Source organism: Nesoenas mayeri (assembly GCF_963082525.1).
Source record: "Nesoenas mayeri genome assembly, chromosome: 1".
In the NCBI taxonomy this organism is placed as follows: domain Eukaryota; kingdom Metazoa; phylum Chordata; class Aves; order Columbiformes; family Columbidae; genus Nesoenas; species Nesoenas mayeri.
This window is the reverse complement of record NC_137541.1, coordinates 189,743,610-189,762,248: the sequence shown is the minus strand read 5'-3', so window position 1 is coordinate 189,762,248 and position 18,639 is coordinate 189,743,610. Positions and strand designations below refer to the sequence as shown.

General features: G+C 37.3%; 1 protein-coding gene across 2 annotated transcripts in view; it reads left to right on the top strand.

Moving 5' to 3' along the window:
• FRY (FRY microtubule binding protein) overlaps positions 1-18,639 on the top strand; it is a gene marked incomplete at its 3' end in the record, with an annotated part of 160,306 nt that overhangs the window by 126,934 nt on the left and 14,733 nt on the right. For both annotated transcript variants that reach the window (XM_080363189.1, XM_080363188.1), the window contains exons 49-55: positions 802-963; positions 1,780-1,854; positions 2,737-2,907; positions 8,554-8,754; positions 9,304-9,465; positions 13,016-13,179; positions 14,394-14,583. In XM_080363189.1, the coding sequence (XP_080219315.1) occupies positions 802-963; positions 1,780-1,854; positions 2,737-2,907; positions 8,554-8,754; positions 9,304-9,465; positions 13,016-13,179; positions 14,394-14,583 (1,125 nt within the window). The remainder of the gene's footprint in view (positions 1-801; positions 964-1,779; positions 1,855-2,736; positions 2,908-8,553; positions 8,755-9,303; positions 9,466-13,015; positions 13,180-14,393; positions 14,584-18,639) is intronic.

Genomic DNA, 18,639 nt, shown 5'->3' with positions numbered 1-18,639 from the left:
TAAAGGAAAATTACCAAACTGAAAGTCTCTTAAATTCTTTTCAATTCACAGTGACATATTTAATGACCCTTGCTGGAGGGCTCTTTCTGGATTTTTACTAGATTTTTTTCTTGTGAGGACATCTGACTCAACTCTTTTGTAGCAGCCTTTATCCTACAAGCCCTCTATACCTTTTAACTTCATAAAACAGAATGGTCCTATTGACTTTATTGGGTGACTCTGTTTATAGTTACGAACCCACAGAACTGTTTTCAGCATTATAGACCATATAGATAATGGGACTTCGAGGTTAAAAGGAAAAATGAACATAAAAAAGGCATCTTGCACCATTTGTATAAAGAGTTTCTTCTTGCTGTATCATGTAGGTATAGTTCTAGAAAATGCTGAGCATCCTACCGTCAACTCAATAAAGGATTTTAATGGTTGTTTGCACATGACTAGAGTGTTCAGCACTCTTAAGAAAAACCCATTAAAAAGCACATGCAAGAAATATGGATTTGAAATAAATTTCATAACCTTCCGGGGCTTTTTGCTCCGTCTTATGTTAGAAACTAGCTTGAAAGTTGCTTAGGCTACTAGCTATTCATGAACATAAGCACTAGCTACTAGTATGGCAATTGTTACTGAGACGTTCACAGTGGAAAATAACGTACATGCCAAGTGACGTGAAAGTGGGTGCTCTCCTTGTTGTAACACTGTGTATGATCTTTAGAGTAATCTTTCCCTGCAACTGAAGCAATATGCCCCATTGTAATTTCATACTGGAGCATAATACTAATGGATAATTACTTTCTATTTAAGACTCCAATTATTGGGAGACGGTATGATGAGCTGCAAAGTTCTTCTGGACGAGATGGTAAACCCAGGACGATGGCTGTCACCCGAAGCACTTCGTCAACTTCATCAGGATCTAACTCCAACGTCCTTGTTCCTGTGAGCTGGAAGAGACCCCAGTACTCTCAGGTAAATTCCATCTAAGAGCCCACAATTCATTAACAAGTTGCCCTGGGAGCAGCTGAATTAACAGTGCAGAGGTGGCCCCTGTGCCCCGCACAGTGCTCCTGGCTGGCCAGGCACAGCATCCGACTGCGTGAGCTGAATGTCTTCCTTGGACTCTGGGACGGATTGACTGGTGTCTGGCTTCTGTCCTGCCAGTGTTTTTCTTTCAACCTGCATGAAACGCATCTCTGTAAGACCTCTAAGTCTAGGTCAGATTTAGCTACGAATTACAGGTGAGTTCAGATATTAGCAAGGTGAGCAGATAGACAGCACATGCAACTTTCAAAGTGGTGTTTTCTTGGAAAGTGAGGTAAAAATAGTTCTTCAGAACAATTTTCCTGAAAGTGATATATGATTACCTTACTGATTTTGGTTATTTGCCAGTTAAAATAAAACCAAACTGAATAAATGTATTTATTACCTTTTTTTGAAGTATAGCAGATTATATAACAGTGACTCAGGCCTAATTCTGAAAAAAATAATTATGCATGCATTTTATTTTAAACTTCTGAACTATCCTTTTGAAGTGATGCATATGATCCAGTGTTTCGTTATTATGCTAAATAGAATTAATAGGATAAGTGTAAAATAATAAACACCAAAATCATTAACAGCTGTTTTTATGTTTCATTGTATGCATAGCTTCTCTGAAAGGAGCCCTTTGAGCACTTAATGACTAATTCTTTGCTTGGTAATTAAAAATTGTTAATGGATGTTTCTAGCCACTGGGAGAATGAGTGGTTAAAAAAATGCTCACTTGTGAAATGTCTTGTTTTCTAGAAACGTACAAAGGAAAAGCTGGTGCATGTCCTTTCTCTATGTGGTCAGGAAGTTGGGCTGAGTAAAAACCCTTCAGTAAGTAGCCTTGTATTGACCATTTCTTTGTTTCATTGTGTCCTAGGCTTCAAAAGTGATGAACTTTGTTTCCCAGAGTTGCTGATCTGATTTGCATAGTTTCCTCTCACATTACTATCATTGTTATTTGTACTGGCCCACACTGCATCTCTCAGCGTATAGACCAGTGAGTGAATGGCCCTCGCACTTAAAGATGACGTACTTAGAGACCTACGTACGTTTTTGCTGTGAGAGATCTGTCCTGCTATAGGCTTTGCTTATGCCAGCTCAGTGGGTAGACAGTAATGACCTCTGCTATTACCAATCTAGAGCCTTTATAAAGAAAAAGATTAAATTATAGAAATAAAACTGGTTTTTCCATTAGATAGTAGTTCTAATGTTACTCTTTAAAAATTAATATTATCTGGTGCCAGAAAATGGGCAATAGAACATCCACGGTGGGACACAATTATTTCTAGTATGAAAGGAAAAATTATAGCTCATTGTATTTAATAATGTTGACATATTTTTGAACATCATTTTCAACTAGAGATTTCTTTTAATGAACTTTCTATCTCATCCACTTGACGGTATTTTCTTTGCTAAGTTCCCTGAATTTTGTTCCTATAACATATACAAACATCCAGGCAACATCAATCTGCAGCCATTAGGAGGTAGCTGTAATATTCTTGGACATGTTCCTGCAGTATGAAGTTGTTTCTTTGTACAAGTTTAATCTGAAGGCACCTGTCCAACATAAATAATAAAGAGTGTTCTAAAAATACTCAGTGAAGGAATTAGGTGTGTACTGGAAATACAGTCTTCCAAATAACCAATTAGAGCTTTTAGGAAGAAACAACCAGAGGGAACAGCTTGTTACAAGAGAAATCTTTTGAATCGTAGGTAATTTTTTCTTCCTGTGGTGATTTGGATCTGATTGAGCACCAGACGAGCTTGGTATCTTCAGAGGACGGAGCAAGGGAGCAGGAGAACATGGATGATTCAAACAGTGAACAACAATTCAGAGTCTTTAGAGACTTTGATTTCCTAGATGTTGAGCTGGAAGATGGGGAGGTACAGTATATTTTCTCTGAAACAGCTTTTTCTTTCTACTAAACAATATAACTCTTCTTGTAACATGAAACTTTAACTGTATAACTATAAACTTATTTTTGAGCTCAGATTATTTATAATGTTCACTTAGTGTTTATTTCAGTAGCATAACAGTAAGAGGCTACCACACCCTTCCTTTTTGAATCTACTTTAGGAAACACTGCAAAGCTGTTACTGGAAGATAAAGCCTGTGTTCTGGTCTCTTTTCAGTGAATTTACTTTTAAGTGAATTTATTTTAAATACAATTTTTAAAGGTCTAACTTGTTAACAAAAATATATTTGCTGGTTAAAACCTCATAAAAGGAAACTGTTACAAATCTGTTGGTTCTTGAGTAACCCTCCAAAACTTGAATTCTGGCCCTCGGGCTGTTGTTAGTCCTGCAACTGCTGATGAACTCACTAACGCTTAGAGAGATGTACCTTCCACTCTGCTTAGGTGTCCGTGATTTCATCATTTTGTACAGGAGCTAAACAGAACCCTGAGGGCCCGGATCAAGTCTTGGCAGGTGAAACGTGTCAGCTCACCTTGAGCTGAAACTGCTGAAGGGAAAAAGTTGAAGAACTGCTGATTTTTGTTGGGCCACACCCTTTAACCTTGTTTATATCAAACTGGGAGTATTTATTTCCATTGGGGGTGGGAAGGGCCAAAAATTAATATCCATTACCAAACAAGTCTAACAATTCTGTTGCTGTTTAAAAGTCCAGAAATTCTTAACTCTTTTGAGTTAACAGCTTAATAAATTTTCTTGTCATAGTCTGGACTTGATTTTCACAGGAATTCTCTCAGGCATTGCTCTTAGCCCAGAGAAGAGCATGTATGTAGGATGAAATAATCAGTTTTCTCCCTAGTTGAATTGCAATAGTAAAATAATTTTAAGGTAAACACACCCCTCAGGTGTGAACTCATGTGCATCTGATTTTTTTTTTTCCCCAATGAAGAGAAAGGAGGAAGCAATGGAAAGAGATGTTGCAGAGTCCTTATTTTCCAAGTTAAGAATCTCTGTATAAAAAGATAGTAAATTTGGCTCACAGTTGCCCATGACTTCGCTAAAAAGAACCATAAAAGAGGGAGTTGGCATGAATGGTTGAAAATACTTCAGCCAAATATTATGAAGGAGCTTTAGTATGCCAAACAATGATAAAACAGGAATGTTTGTCACAAAGTATATTTGGGCTGCAATCATTTCTATGTCTTAAATGCTTTCAAGACTTGGGAGTGCAATTTTGATGAAATACCACATGATAAATTTTCATCCAGTGAAATTCAGGAATTTCTTCTTTCTCTTCACCAGTTAAAACCATATACAGATACTACATAATTGTGCAGAACAATTCCTATCAAAATAAATTTACATTAATGGACTGTGACTTTGCAAAGATTTGTTTGATACATGTGGCTAACTTCAAGACTGAGGCCTAAATTAATCGATACACTAATTGTCTTAAGTCGGTCATGAAACAGATACTAAGCTTCTCTAGTTTTACCTGAAGTAAAATGAAAAAATGTGGTGTCTTACTTAATACAATTTTTAAATTGCCATGGATCTGAGACCCTGCATTCCAAGGTTTAGTCCAGGCTGACTCAGTACTGTTTTAAATAAATAGATACCTTAGCCAAATTGAAACATGGTGTCAGAGGGTACAACTCTAATGATGGAGCTGAAACTGTATCATTTATGTCAGATCAAAATCAGATATATTTATAATAATGAATAAAACAGTGTTAGAAAACTTAAACTAGGAAGAGCACAAATAGTCTTTCCAAAAAAACCTTATAATTTGGACAGGCCAGTGATTCTTGTATCATCCCCAGACTACAAGATGTACTGGTTTGAAATTTCATAAAGATATGAAAGCAAGTAATGGTTATTTTCAAACTTAAAACATAGGTGGAAGAGTTAAAGTTTCTGTGATAATATTAGTTACAATTGTAGGCAAATGTTTTTCTATTATGTCTTTAATACAGTAATTTTACATAGATTCTTTCTATTTGTTTTTCTATCTGTTATATCTGCTACCCAGGAACTTCAGGTAAGAATGCTACTTGAACTCAGATGTGCCAGCATATGTTATGCCTTCTTGCAAATTTGTATTGTAGAATAACAATAGTTTTGTTGTTGCCCTCCCCCTCTTCAGTGTGTGCGTGGGTGGGTGGCTGTGCGTGTGCTTGCACTTCTGGCAGGTGCTTCATTTTTTGTCTTCTATTAGAAATATTTGTAGGTATTTTTCAAAAATTCTGCTTCATTTTAAGTTTGTTTCTTATATGTTCAAAAGTCTTCACAAATTACAAAATATCTTCATTCAAGTATCAGTATTTTTCAAATTGAGCCATTTCTACTTTAATAGCTTTGTACATCAATAATAATAGGTAGGAACAAAACAAGTACTTCATCATTTATAATACAGTAAAGTTTGGGCCATTTGCCTCCATGGGCAAATTATATAAAATTTCAAGCTTTTCAGTTGTGGTATATTGGCTCAGGTTATCATCTTGCTAAAGCTGATATCTGAGACCTCTTCAGAAAGGCCCACCAGCCTGAATTTAATTGAGTAAATTAATTAATTCATGCACTTAGTTTAATTCAGCTGTATACACCTACCAGTTTTGCTCGACTCATTTACTCTGTGAAGAAAACTGAAAAGGCACCTCAGTGGTTGCAAGTTTGGGACCTAAACTTGCAGTTTATCAATGTGTAGAGAGAACTGCGATGATGGAGAATTGTAGTAAGTTGTACAAATGATATAAAGATCTGCAACAGTATTTTACGTATTTGTTCCTGATAGTTTGTACATCAGTTATTATGCAAACACAACGCCCAAAAAACCTTTGTCTCAAAATGCCGGTGTCCTAAAAGATACAAATATATGGAAATAGTGCCAGTTCCACAGTACTTTTGAGTATAACCTGCAATATTTGTGTGACTCTGTTACTTTCCTTTATCAATACAGTAAGGTAAAGACTTGTGTGAAAGAGTTTTGCTTGTTTCTTACCGGCTTTATGGAGCGTCCGTGCTGCTCTCCCCCGCATCGAGTTCCTTCCCTTTTTGCTGCCCTTTCTGTGTCTCTCATTTCCCCTGGGTTGTCCTCATTTGAAGGTGGCTGCAGTGGCGCATCTGCTGCTTCACCACAGGGTGGTGATTGCGGGAGGTCCTGTGTGGTACCTGCTCACTGCTGGCCAGACACACTTATAATATGTGACTGTTCCCTTTTGAAATGATGTTTGTTACTGGTGGCTTTGAAGATAGCAGATAGCTTTGCTCCCACCATAGATAATAATGAACAGCCTCTCAAATACATCTTCCCTCTTTCTTGCTAACTGTGAAAGAAAGAATGCTTAACAGATATAAAGGCAACAACTCCATCTTTGTATAATAGACACGTTCTGTATGATTCTGGTGCCCCCGTAGCAAGCTTACGCTAACACAAATACCATGGGTATTTGGGTTACGCTGTATTTCATCTCTCTTACCCTTTTTCCCTCACTTTTAATTCATGGTCCCTTCTAATTGCATGTCCTACAAGTGTCCCTTTTCATCTTTTTACTGGCTTCCTTCTTTAAGACATTGCAGAGTAAAACTGCAACAAGGAATATTCCCATAGACATGAGCCACAAAGTTTACTGGTAGCTATACTAAGCATCATGAGGATCAGGGTGCGATGACAGTCATCTTGGCTTGCTGGCTTATTTATGGCATTTTGTCCTTTGTTAGTTCAGTAACCGATGAGTTTGTGGAGGATGTCTCATTGCTGTATGTGTCCTCCGGCCTCTGTGGGGGAGGATGGACAGCCAAAGAATTTGTTAAAATAAATAGCTGAGAACTGAACAGTCATTTTTATCATTTAAAGAGACCTAATTTCTTAAATCTTATGTTCTGTTCTCTTCCCACATGAAACTACTATATGATCTCAGGTGCAGGATGAAAACACAGGTTCTTCCAATAGTGTGTTTGGCTTCATAACAATTTTGTGTTCATTTGCTCTTGAATATAGTGCAACCCTAGTTCTTAAATGTTCTTGTGGATTACAGTTCTTGCATTTTTTTTTTCTTTTTTCCTCATATTTGTTCATGAACAGTGAGCTTAGTGTAATGAAACTGAACTTTTCCTCTTTCTCATCATATTCCATTGCATTAAAGGGCAGTGATGCAAAATAAAATCTATTTGTGCAAGTTATTGTTAAGGAGGTAAGGCTGCAACTGAATAAATTGCACTTTATGCAGTTTAGCCCCCATTCAGTACGTCTGACTAGTCTTGAATGGAGTACTCAAGTGTTTAAAATTACAAATCTGCTTAAGTACCTTATTGAACTGAAGCCTCTTTCTCTATGATTGCACATAATTTTAATTTGCATGAGGCCAGGATATATCCCTTCAATAAAAAGTGATTTGATAATAATATTTATGATTTTTTTTCGGAAGAACTATATTTGTGACAAATTCATATTTAAAAGATCACCGTCAACTTGAATTTTCAGCAGCTAGTTTGCTTGTTTAAGAGTGTTGCATCTTAAAGAGTCTTATTTTAAACAGTCGGTGAACCTTAAAAAGAAGCAGTTTTCTCCATAAACTTCCTTGCCATGTTGACATAAGGTTGAGGGCTTTCACCCAGATAAATTACCCAAAACTGCAGCTGGACCCTTCAGTCTGTGTAAAGGGCCCTTTGGGCTGCGATGGGGGAAGTTGTGGACGTGCTCCTGCATTTGCCAGAGGGGAACCTGGCTAAAGAAGGGAGCAAGGGTATTAGCGCAATTAGGGAAACAGGATACAGTCCATTGGAAGAGACATAAACAAATGGAAAAATGGTGGAAAACTAATTTTAGTCATTTTTATACATGAAGAAAATCAAGTGATCCTTGGTTCAGTTCACAAGCCTAACAAGTAGCTACGCAGTTTGTTTAATGCACTCAGTTTTAGGTAACTGCATTTGGTATCAAAACTGAAAGTCAATATAAAATGTGTGGTCCATTTGACCGAGTCCTGTTTAAAAAGTGAAATCTCAGTCAATGCTAATCAGGTTGTTCACCGAGTATAGTTTCAAAAAATTAAATCCAAATTACAAAAATAATCTACATGGGCCTAGAATAAAAGTTCTAAAAGGTGTGCTGCTTTAGCTATTACATTTTGCTTGCTAAATGAAGGGTTCATTCAAATCTACCTTAACTCATCATTATGGTTATGAATATAATGAAAAGAATCTAAAATCTTTAACATATGTTTCACAATTGAACCATCGCTATGAACTGCGCTTCTAATATTTTTAAACATCATGGAAAAATCCTTTAAAATTGCTTTCAAACTTTTCTTTTGCCTCTCACTGTTCTACTGGTATTGAGATGTGTGTATATATGGACTTAAAAAAACCAATTCTTAAATCAGCAAATGCGTTAAAAACATCTAATATTGAAAAGAATGAATCTTCATTTAACTGTCATTTCCATGCTTCTGCTCTTATCTCCAGGTGAACAAGCAAAATAATGCTTATATAATATCAAGTTTGTATTCTGTTTTTTACATTAAAATATTTCTTGAGCTGACTTTGATCTAATGACTGGTGGTTTGTACATGATGAGTTTCCAGGCAGGGAAGCTGACCCTGTATGTGATTGCAGGGTGAGAGCATGGACAACTTCAACTGGGGAGTGCGCAGGCGGTCCCTGGACAGCCTGGACAAGTGTGACATGCAGCTGCTGGAGGAGAGCCAGCTCTCCGGGAGCACGCCCAGCCTCAACAAAATCCACCGGGAGGACTCCGATGAGTCATCCGAGGAGGAGGACCTGACCACCAGCCAAATCCTGGAGAACTCGGACCTAGTAAGTTGCAAACTTGTAATTTAAGAAAGGAAAGGGTTGTGTTTTTAACTAAACTGGGCTTTTAGTTTCCTCTTGCCCAGGTGCAACCTAATCAGCTGAAATGGGGGGGTGGCACATAATGCAGTGTTTTGTCGCTGCTTGATTTTCCCTTATTTGCAAACATAAACAGGAATTTCAATGCAAAGTTCAAATCACAGGAAACATCAGATCTGGTTATTTGCCCTTTTTTTCCACAAATTGCTCTGTGACAGTTTTGCACTATTGGCCAGTAGTAAGTCTTTCTGATGTATCTAATACTTAAAGAGATAGAACAAGACTCCAGTTTGGTAAACTGTATCCAGTGTTCTGTATAATTGTTCACTTCTGGGCTGTTTGCATACAATTTTTATGATAGAAACATAGGAAGCGCTATAATATTTTTGCAGGTACAAACTAAGAGAGCCATTGTCACTGCCCCTTAAGACAATATCTGCTTCACATGTTCATAAAACCAGTGTGTGCTGGGGTAGATGTATACTCAGTTCTGCGCTTTTGTTGTCTTTTAAACAGATTATAACTCTTTCCCCTTCTGAAGATGCAAATCATATTGACTCACTTTCTACATCATGTGACACAACCTCAGCAGACCCTCATCATTTTAATATAGGAGCATCCAGCTTTGATGTGTCTTTGCCTGATATGAATAATCTCCAAGTGTCTGAAGGATCCAAGGTGAATACATTTTTACTTTCTTTTCCAACTGGACTGTATTTTACATAACATTTTTACAAGTTTATTTTACTTACACTTTAAAGATCTGTGAAAGCAAATACATTCTGACTTCCTGTATGTAATGGCATAGTACGATACATTCATATGCTCCTGCACATCCGTAGCCTTCCCTTTCTACTTATACTTTCTTCATTAAAAATATTTTATTTATTGTTTCTGAAGTATATTACACTACATTTGCACTAAGATACTACAAGCTGATAGGAAGACAAATTGATGAAGTGGCTACAAGTTACAACCCTAAGGGAATATTCTTTTGTTCTTCGTGCTGATTTAAAAGAACAATATGCCAACTCATGTGGTGGGTGTATGCATGTATTCTCTGAGATTTTTTTCTATGTGGGAACCTATTGTACAGTTGTGTGTACTGGATTCAGTTCTTGCCCTTTGGCAGACACTCAGAAATTTTAAATTCATGACCACAATATTAAGCCATCTTGGGGGGGTGGCAAGGCAGGATTTGCAAGGATACAACAACCATGTTCAGTACAGTTTATTTCAGACAATTTTATCAGAAGATGAACACAGAGTAAGGTTGGTAAATGATTATCAATGCGGGGATGGTTTCTTTAATTTTCTGTTTGATAATACTTGTTTGTGGGAGATCAGGTGAACGTAGTCCTCTCAGTGTCTCTCCAGAAGTATAATCTGGAGTGGGGGTGGTTAGTGTCTTTATTACACTATTGGTTTACCAGTAAAGCTTGCTCTATCATATCTAAATTGGGTGACTTCTGCAGAAAGAGCAGAGTAAGAGAAAGGGAGAGGAGAAGAATGTCTTGTGTCATCATCAGCTTTCATTCCGGCTCTTGTCCTTGGTTCCCTCTAAATGGAGCCGCATCAAAAATTGGCACAGTACTGCTAGCACTGCATATAACAGAAGTAATGGAAGCTTCTAGTGAAGAGCTTATAGAAAAGGAGCTTGGAATTGTGCTGAATATTGAACAAATTGTTTGTGTCAGAAACCTCCCCAGGAGGAAGAAAGGGCAGCAAAAGGGAAATGTGGGTAAGGATTGGAAAGGATGGGAACCTCTCAAAATAACGGTTTTGGAAAAGGTCTGTCTTTTGTCAAAACAACTGTTGGTAGACGGGTTACCACGTAACAACCAAAAGCAGCAGAAGTTGGCAGAATTTCAGTTCAGGAAGCTGCAGTGAGAACAGACCCGTTAGCAGGTGGTGGCTGCGGCTTATCTCACACATCCAGCTGCAGTAGCTATTGCTATGCATGTTAAGAATTGCAAATCACAGTTCATGAGTTTCATATATGCCTGGGGTTTTAGAATCTTTCCTGTGAAAATTTATTTAATGTCCTAATATCTATGTGCCAGTGTTCATCAAAAAAAATAAAAGCTTGAAAAAAATAACTGAAGATGTAAAATTCACAGCACTTTCTTATGGGATGGACAGGCAAATTCAGCCAGCCCTGAGTCAGGTTTGATGTTAATGAAATGCATAACCCAAGCTGACAGGGATTTGCTACAAAGATGTTTGAACTGACAAGCTTTACACTGAATGCCTTCTTAGTGGTTTTTGCCTGAAAGATATTTTCTTCTAGTATGCATACTTCTGTATTTTCACTCAAGTCAAACTGGAGTCAGTATAAACAAAGTTAAAATGCCTGGTTTTATATTTATTTTAAGGAAGAAGTCATACAGTGTTTAGTCAGAAAACTGAAACTTGCACCTAAATAATTTTTACTTAATTTCATAACACAAAATCTGAGGTCTTTCCTGTATCTCTTTTCCTCTGAGTTCTGATTTTTAGGGAGCTGATGGTATGACAGCAATGCAAAGGGAAATGTTTGTTACTTCTTCAGTGCTGTACAAAAATATGTAGTTTGTTGCATCATAAGCAAAACCAAAAACAACACCTGAGCTTTTAAATAGATGCAGTGAATGAGGGCAACAGACTGATTAAGTAGGCCTCTTCTCAAAATTTTATGTGCCAAAATCCAGGTACTGTTAACAGCATGAAATTAGTTAAACTTATTTTCTATTAAAGATAGTGATCACAATAGTTAAGATAGTATTTATAAGAGATTAGAAGGCAGTGAAGGATAAGGCTATGAAGGATAAAAAGATTCAGATGATGCTATTTTATATATTTTTCAAGTTATCTAAACTCACCAATTTCTGGAAACATACTCCAGTCCTGCAGGAATATTTGGAGTCCATTTTTTATGTTTACTCTTTGGGCATCGTATTGGACTCCAGTGGGGGGGAGGTGTTTGCTTCCTCTTTCTTCCTCCCCTACCCTACCCCATCAAAATGTGCTTTCGTCATGCAAATATTATCATTGCAGTGAACAAATAAATAGTTCTTTCAAGCTAATATGTCATATTGGAAAGTGATTAATACTAACTATTTATTGAAGAAGCATGAAACATTTATGTTTCTTGCCAACTGCTCTGGTTGCTCTTTCTGGTAATTCAGCCGTATAGCTTTTGAAGATGGTTTGTGCTGTGATTGATTTCATCCACCCTGGACACAGGAATATTCCCAGCCCTTTCACTTAGAAAACAAAACAACCCAAAAATCCTTCATCCTACTTGATTTCTGATCCTGTCCTTTCTGATACGAACCTTGTTTAATTTTTAGAAATGCAAATCCCCAGAATTTATCTGTAAGATCCAAGCAGGTCTGGTAACCTGCAGAGGGCCACTTTTTTAGTTCTGCTTACAACAGATTTCCTTCCCTCCCAGCCCCCAACACGTGTATCTACCTGCACATGTGCAGATGTGCACAAGCACACGCCTTATGAGGTACCCCAGACAGAAAAGATAAAGAGTTTGATCTGCCCACTACAGCCATCCCTACAGGTTCTGCTTTGCAGGATGCTGTGGGTGAGGCAGACAAAAGCCAGAAGGTTAAAACTGAAACAAAATTTGTTAAAAATGTGAAAGAAATTAGAAAGTTTCAAAAAGAAACCAAGAGCTTTAGGTGCTAATGGATGAAAAAGGAAAGAAATGATAGAAGCATGATCCTTTTAATGGCCTGTTGAATGCTTTGGATTCCTCTTGGAGGCTATTATGTAAATGAGATGCTAAAAATAATTGTCAATTCTAAACATGCATATAGCCTTCCAGACAGTGATTTTTTTTCAATTTATTTTGAGAGGCTTTAATACATTCTTGGACACTATAAAGTAATAAGTGACAAGGACAGCCTGACAGTAACAAGAACCCTATTGTTTTCCTGAAAAAAGACTTCCCCACTGTGTTGCCAAATGCTTTGAAATCTGAAATTCTTTGGTAGACAACTTAAGTTGAAGAAATGCCTTAAAAATAATAGTGATCCAAGACAGTAAGTTAAGCAAATATAGTATTTTTTAAAAGTGTAACTTGATTCATGTAATTTATAATCTGTAGTTTTATATCTGTGCAATTTAACATGTTGAAAGGTTGGGGTTTTTTTCCACTAAATGCTTTCTATTTATTAGTGGAATTAACTTATTAATTTGCTGTTTTCTAAGACATCATGATTCACTCTCCTAGGTGGAAGCTGTACATGAAGAACAAGATACAGCAGTCCATGAGGATGAGCTTTCAGGGTCTACAAATGAACTCCCTGGAGCATTTGAATGCAGTGATAGCCTTAGTCTGGATATGACAGAGACTGAAGAGAAAGCTGACAGGCTGGAACAATTTGCTCTTGCTAGGTACTTGTAGATGCTATTATTCATAAAAGTTCTTTTACACTGTACAAAAAAGTAGTAACAAGGTGTTAGTTAATGGAATGGGTGTTTTGGCCACAGGAGTTACAAAATTTTCTTGATTTCAGAGCAATGAGAAGACAATTCTCTAATTACCTGTACACAACTCAAAAAAACCCCAAGATTTTCCTGCTAGGAAAAACAAGATATGATTTTTACATACATCTATGCAGTTAGTCATTATACAGGGTGTTTCAAAAAGATGGAACCAGTTTCAAAGATGCAGTGATTTCAAATTGTGTCCATCTTTTTGAAACACTCTGTATATGTAACACATTTAATCAAAAGAAACAAAAAGGATTTTTAAAGATCTACAGTAATGGAAAAATACTCCTTAGTTAGTTGTTCAGCAGATCAGCCATGAATGCATCCTTCTGATTTCTTATGGGTCATAAGAAAGTCACAATATTGTCAGAAATCCCATCTGTATACTCCTGAGGCTGCTGGTGAGCATGGCTGGACTCCAGTATATGTTGCAACAAGGCATCAAGATTTTTCCATGCCTTCTGGAGCTCTTTCAGATTTTGGATGCTGAGTTAGACTGTAATTAGCCCATATTTATGGAAAGGAAAGGAATGAGGATATATAAAGAAGCTCGCTCTCTGTGTGCCACGTTTTTGAGAATCACAGTTCCTGTTCTTAGGAGCCACAGGAAGTATTTCTTCATCACAAAGGGTAACACATGAGATCAAGTAGCTTAGTGCCCTTTAAAAATGGTTGTGAGCCTGTTTCGCTGATTGTGGGAGGGCAAGGGATTGGAGAAGGGATGGGTCTTATATATAATGTTTGTACACAGTGAGATTCTTTTCAGTACTTCTGCTATACGTTATTAAAACCAAGTTTTCCTGGAAGAGTTTTTCTTCTTGGGCTTTATCCTCCTGGGAAGTTTCAGCCTTCTTCCTCCAAACAGCAGTACAGTAAAACAATTCAAGCATTCTGGGATGGAGGAAGATAGATGATAAAGGCCCAAAAACAGGGATTCTGATTTGGAGGTTTTTCTCATTGTAGCCAACATCCTGCTAACCTTCAAAAGTCATTTGAAAGTAGATAGGTGCTGTAATTGGTCCTGTGATTCTATCTCTCTGTTATAGTGTGTTTTATCTGCCACCTTCTTGGTATTCTCCTTTCACCACAGTTTATTTTTCTTTTTTGTCCTTCAGTTTTGGAGATGTTGGTCGAAATGCCTCCCCTCCTCCCTCACCATTTTTCTCTGCCATCCTTGCTGCATTTCAGCCAGCAGCATGTGATGATGCAGAAGAAGCCTGGCGTAGTCATATCAACCAGCTCATGGGCGACTCTGATGGTTCCTGTGCAGTTTATACATTTCATGTGTTCTCTTCCCTGTTTAAGGTGAGAAAATAATTTTAAGAAACAAAACCAAAATGTTTAGACTTTGTGTGGCTATTAGGAATGGTTCTTGATAGTAGTACCAGTAATTAGCTACTAGGGATATAACCATTGTAACTTTGCATGCTGCAGAATTGCCATACTAGATTTTCATGCAGAACTGTCTTCTAGGACCAGTTTTGTTGTAATAATATTATGTATCTCATACTTGCAGGTTTAGAGATAACATTACAAAATTTTGATCCATTTTAAAGAGTATTTTCTTCAGTACTTTTCAAACAGCCTGAAACAATTACTGTAAGAGACAGGACAAAGCCTTTTCATCTCAAACTATGCTTAATCTGGTCTTTCATCTCAAACTGTTGAAATCTGACCATGCCCATACAAATGTCAACATTATTACATATTCTTTACCTAACCATCTGAACTGAAATATCCAGCTGCCATCATGTAACATAAATTCTAGAGATTGAGTCTCAATACTAGAAGTACATTTCTCCTTTCTAAAACTGTATGCTCACAAAGGTAAGAATCTTGCAAAAAGAAAGAAGAAGAGTTGAATGTACAAGTTGTTCTAAGGAATGACACTCTGGTTTTACCTGTAATTAGTCTTCAATCCTTTAATTGTTTCTCCCACTTTATATGAGGCAGCTGCAGGGTGTTTAGCAAGCTGCAGCAGTTCACACAGCAGCCAGGTAACTTCATGCAGAGTTTAAGCACCCGTGACCTCAGAGTACACAATTTTTTATTAGTAATGAGTACCCCACTAATAAATATACAATCTTAAGATCTTTTCATATCTTAAGACCATCCTTATAAGACAGAAGCCTCATACAATAAGAATCTCTTCTCCATCCTGTTTCCTCTGTGTTCCACTGGAGTTAATTGCATGTCATCTTTAGCTTTTAACATCACACCACTGTAAATATGGATGCCTTACAGGCATTCTTTTCAGCACTGATAAGTAACCATTTGGAAGGCAAAACCAGCACTGACTTGAGTGCATGGCAGTTGCATTTTGAAAGTTAGTCCTGTGTGGTTAATAGCCCTGTTCAAGTGTTCTGAGAATTATTTGTCCTTTTTGTTTGAATAAGTGAAAAGGAACTGGTGTCACAGTTCTGAAAACTAAATAAATAATGCTCTGTAATGCAAGACCTAAACATTACCTGTAAAGTAACTCCAAATCCTGGCATGCAGGCATTACATTTGCTGTTGTGCTTGCCCTGTATTCAGAAGGTAGCCTACTCAATTTCTTCAGTTGATACTGGAGGAGAAAGATACAATACTGCTCTTAAAAAAAAAAATCAATAACAGCAAAACCTGAATAACAGTAATTAAAATAAAAAAATAAAAGGTGTTAATATTATCAACGAACCAGAATTTTCTAGCTGGAGTCAGAGCCATATTTTTGTTTTATAAAAATAGCTTTGTTCTCCTCCTCAAGGTTAAAATACAGAAGTATTATTTTCCCAGGTTTTTTTCAGAAGATCCCAGCCTGTCTGGGATTGTGTTGTGTTTGCATCATCAAACTTTGCTACTCGGCCACTAACTTACAAGTCTTTTGACCCTCACCAACAGGAAATTTCAGAAACAAGCCCAATATGTGCTAGTCTTGCAATGCAAAGTACTGCCAAAATATATAACTGTGAAACAAAACCCTTGTTTGGAGTCGCTTGTCAGCTAGATACTTGGTGAAGGGAAAGAAGTACATTTTCTAGGGTACCTACATTTCAGTCTGCTTCAAGTTAATGGTATCCTGGATGTTTGCCCACTTTGTGCTAAACTTGTTTAAAATTCCTGAAATTATTTAAGTACTTTGCCTGTAAATGAGTCATAGCTAAGAGATCTCTGGATTATCTTTACAGCTGTCTCTTTATACTCTGTCAAATCAAATGTCTTCCAGCAGACCAGCCATTTCCAAGACAAGTAGATTTGAGAGCTAGCAAGTAGTTTCCACAATCGAGCCCTTTTGTTACAAAAAGTCCTTTTCCCAGAAGAGGAAACCTAAGGTTAAGAAGAAAACATTCTGAGAATATTTAGTTATTATTTACATTGACACAAAGCACAGCGACTATATGCAGGCCTATACCTATTTATACTATGCTGGCGGTTGGCATTATTATTCACAGTAGTCCCATTTCATAAAATATATACTGCATCCAGACCTTGGTTGAAAGATTTCAGCACTGTAATCTGCACCCAGAAGGACATAGCTGAGATGATAACTTATTATAGAATTGATAGTCCATGCAATGACAAAATAAATATATTTAGCAAAGTACTACACATAGATACCAAAGTACAGCCTCTTGCTCTTTCACATTTTAATACTTTAAAACACTGTTCAAGAATGTTATCTTCTTATCTCTAGATTGATGGTTGCTTTTAGGAATATCTGAAAAGGAAAGTAGTAAAGGAAGAATATGTTTCCTTGAATCCAAACAGTAGACTGGTCAGCTTTTGATGAAGCCGTGACTGAAATGCTTTGAATAAGTTATTTTCATAAAATAAACTGGAATCAGTAAAATACATGAGTAGATCTGTGCTGGAAAGGTCCCAAAGAGCTCATGTTCCTTATCTTGCCCAGGACAGGATCAACTATAAGTTTCATTCCATTCAAATGTTTATTAACTTTTTTCTCTAGACTGTTCTCAACCTTTAGGCTAAAGTGGAACTTCACAATGTTCCTAGGAAACGTAGTCCAATGCTTAACTCTCCTTATGGCTTGAAAACTTCTCTTTCTGTGTTTTATGCCCTTGGCTTCTTGCTCGATACGCAGTGGTGATACTTCTCCTCTTTGCTGTTGCTGTTTGTATTTGAAGACCATTACCACGACTACACCTACCCCAAGCTTCTGTTATTAAATGTCAGTTCTTTCAGCCTTCCCCATAAGTCACATTTGCTAAACTTCTCCCTGTTGCTGTGTTCTCTCTTCAGTTAGTCTGTCTATCATTTCAAAAGGAAGAGCAGGTTCTGTATTTCAGCCTAAGTTGTTACCAGCACTGACTATAAGAGGATTACCTGTTTTGTAGAGGGTATTTCTGTTTAAAAACTCTGCTAACTGCTGTACAGTAGAATACAGATAATTATTTTCCACTTGTAACCCAATCCAGTATGCAGATCGTGTTCTACAAAATTTGCCTTTCTGGTTATTCTCCATCCTGAGTGTGCTCTGTGGATTGTTTCATCCCAGGTGTACAACCTTGGCCTTCTTTCTTTTCCCTGCACCGCTTCTCTAGTTCATCAGGATCAGCCTGAATTCTAATCCTGGCTTCCAAGGAGTGTGCAGCCCCTGCAGCTCAACCATCCATGCATTTAATAAGCATGTTGCATGTTCTATTATTCAGTATTTTCATTCATGACTTGGTTAGTGCCTGAGACAGTCCCCAGTGGAATCCTGCTCAATTTATGTTTCCAATTGAACAGTGAGCTGCTGATAATTAACTTCTGAATATGGTTTTGCACACCTAGTTACCTCTAGACTGTGTTTCTCTGCCTTACTTCTAACATAGTAAATGAATCAATATATAACTTATCAATTGTGTCTTCTGCTAATAGAAAATTTTAGCATTTAATGAAAATCAAATAGTTTTACATGATTTCTTCTGACCAAATATGTACTACCTATTATTCATCTTTTATACGTTACCTCATTTCCTGAACTTGGTGCTAAATTCTTTGGGTCTTGGTTTTTTTTGAGATAAGCACTTTCCTCAGGTTTGTACAACACCCTGTGTTCTCTGAGTTCTCAAAGATACTTGCTATGGGTCCTAGACCCCTTTAGCCATTATTGTAACTATTATAGCATGATTTTTCCTAATCTGCAAACATGTAAAAATATCCAAGCCCTAACTACAAGATCTGTTCTCACCTGAGTTTTCGCAGATGTCTTGTTACCTGTACACACCTGTAATCTGTCTCCTTCCCTGCCTCAGATCCATAAACTCAATTACTCTTCCTCAGGAGGGCGCTGCAGCACCTAAAGAGGTTACCCAGAGTGCCTGAGGAAGCTCCGGCCTAGACAAAACCATGACTTGACCTAGTGTTGGCAAGAGTCCC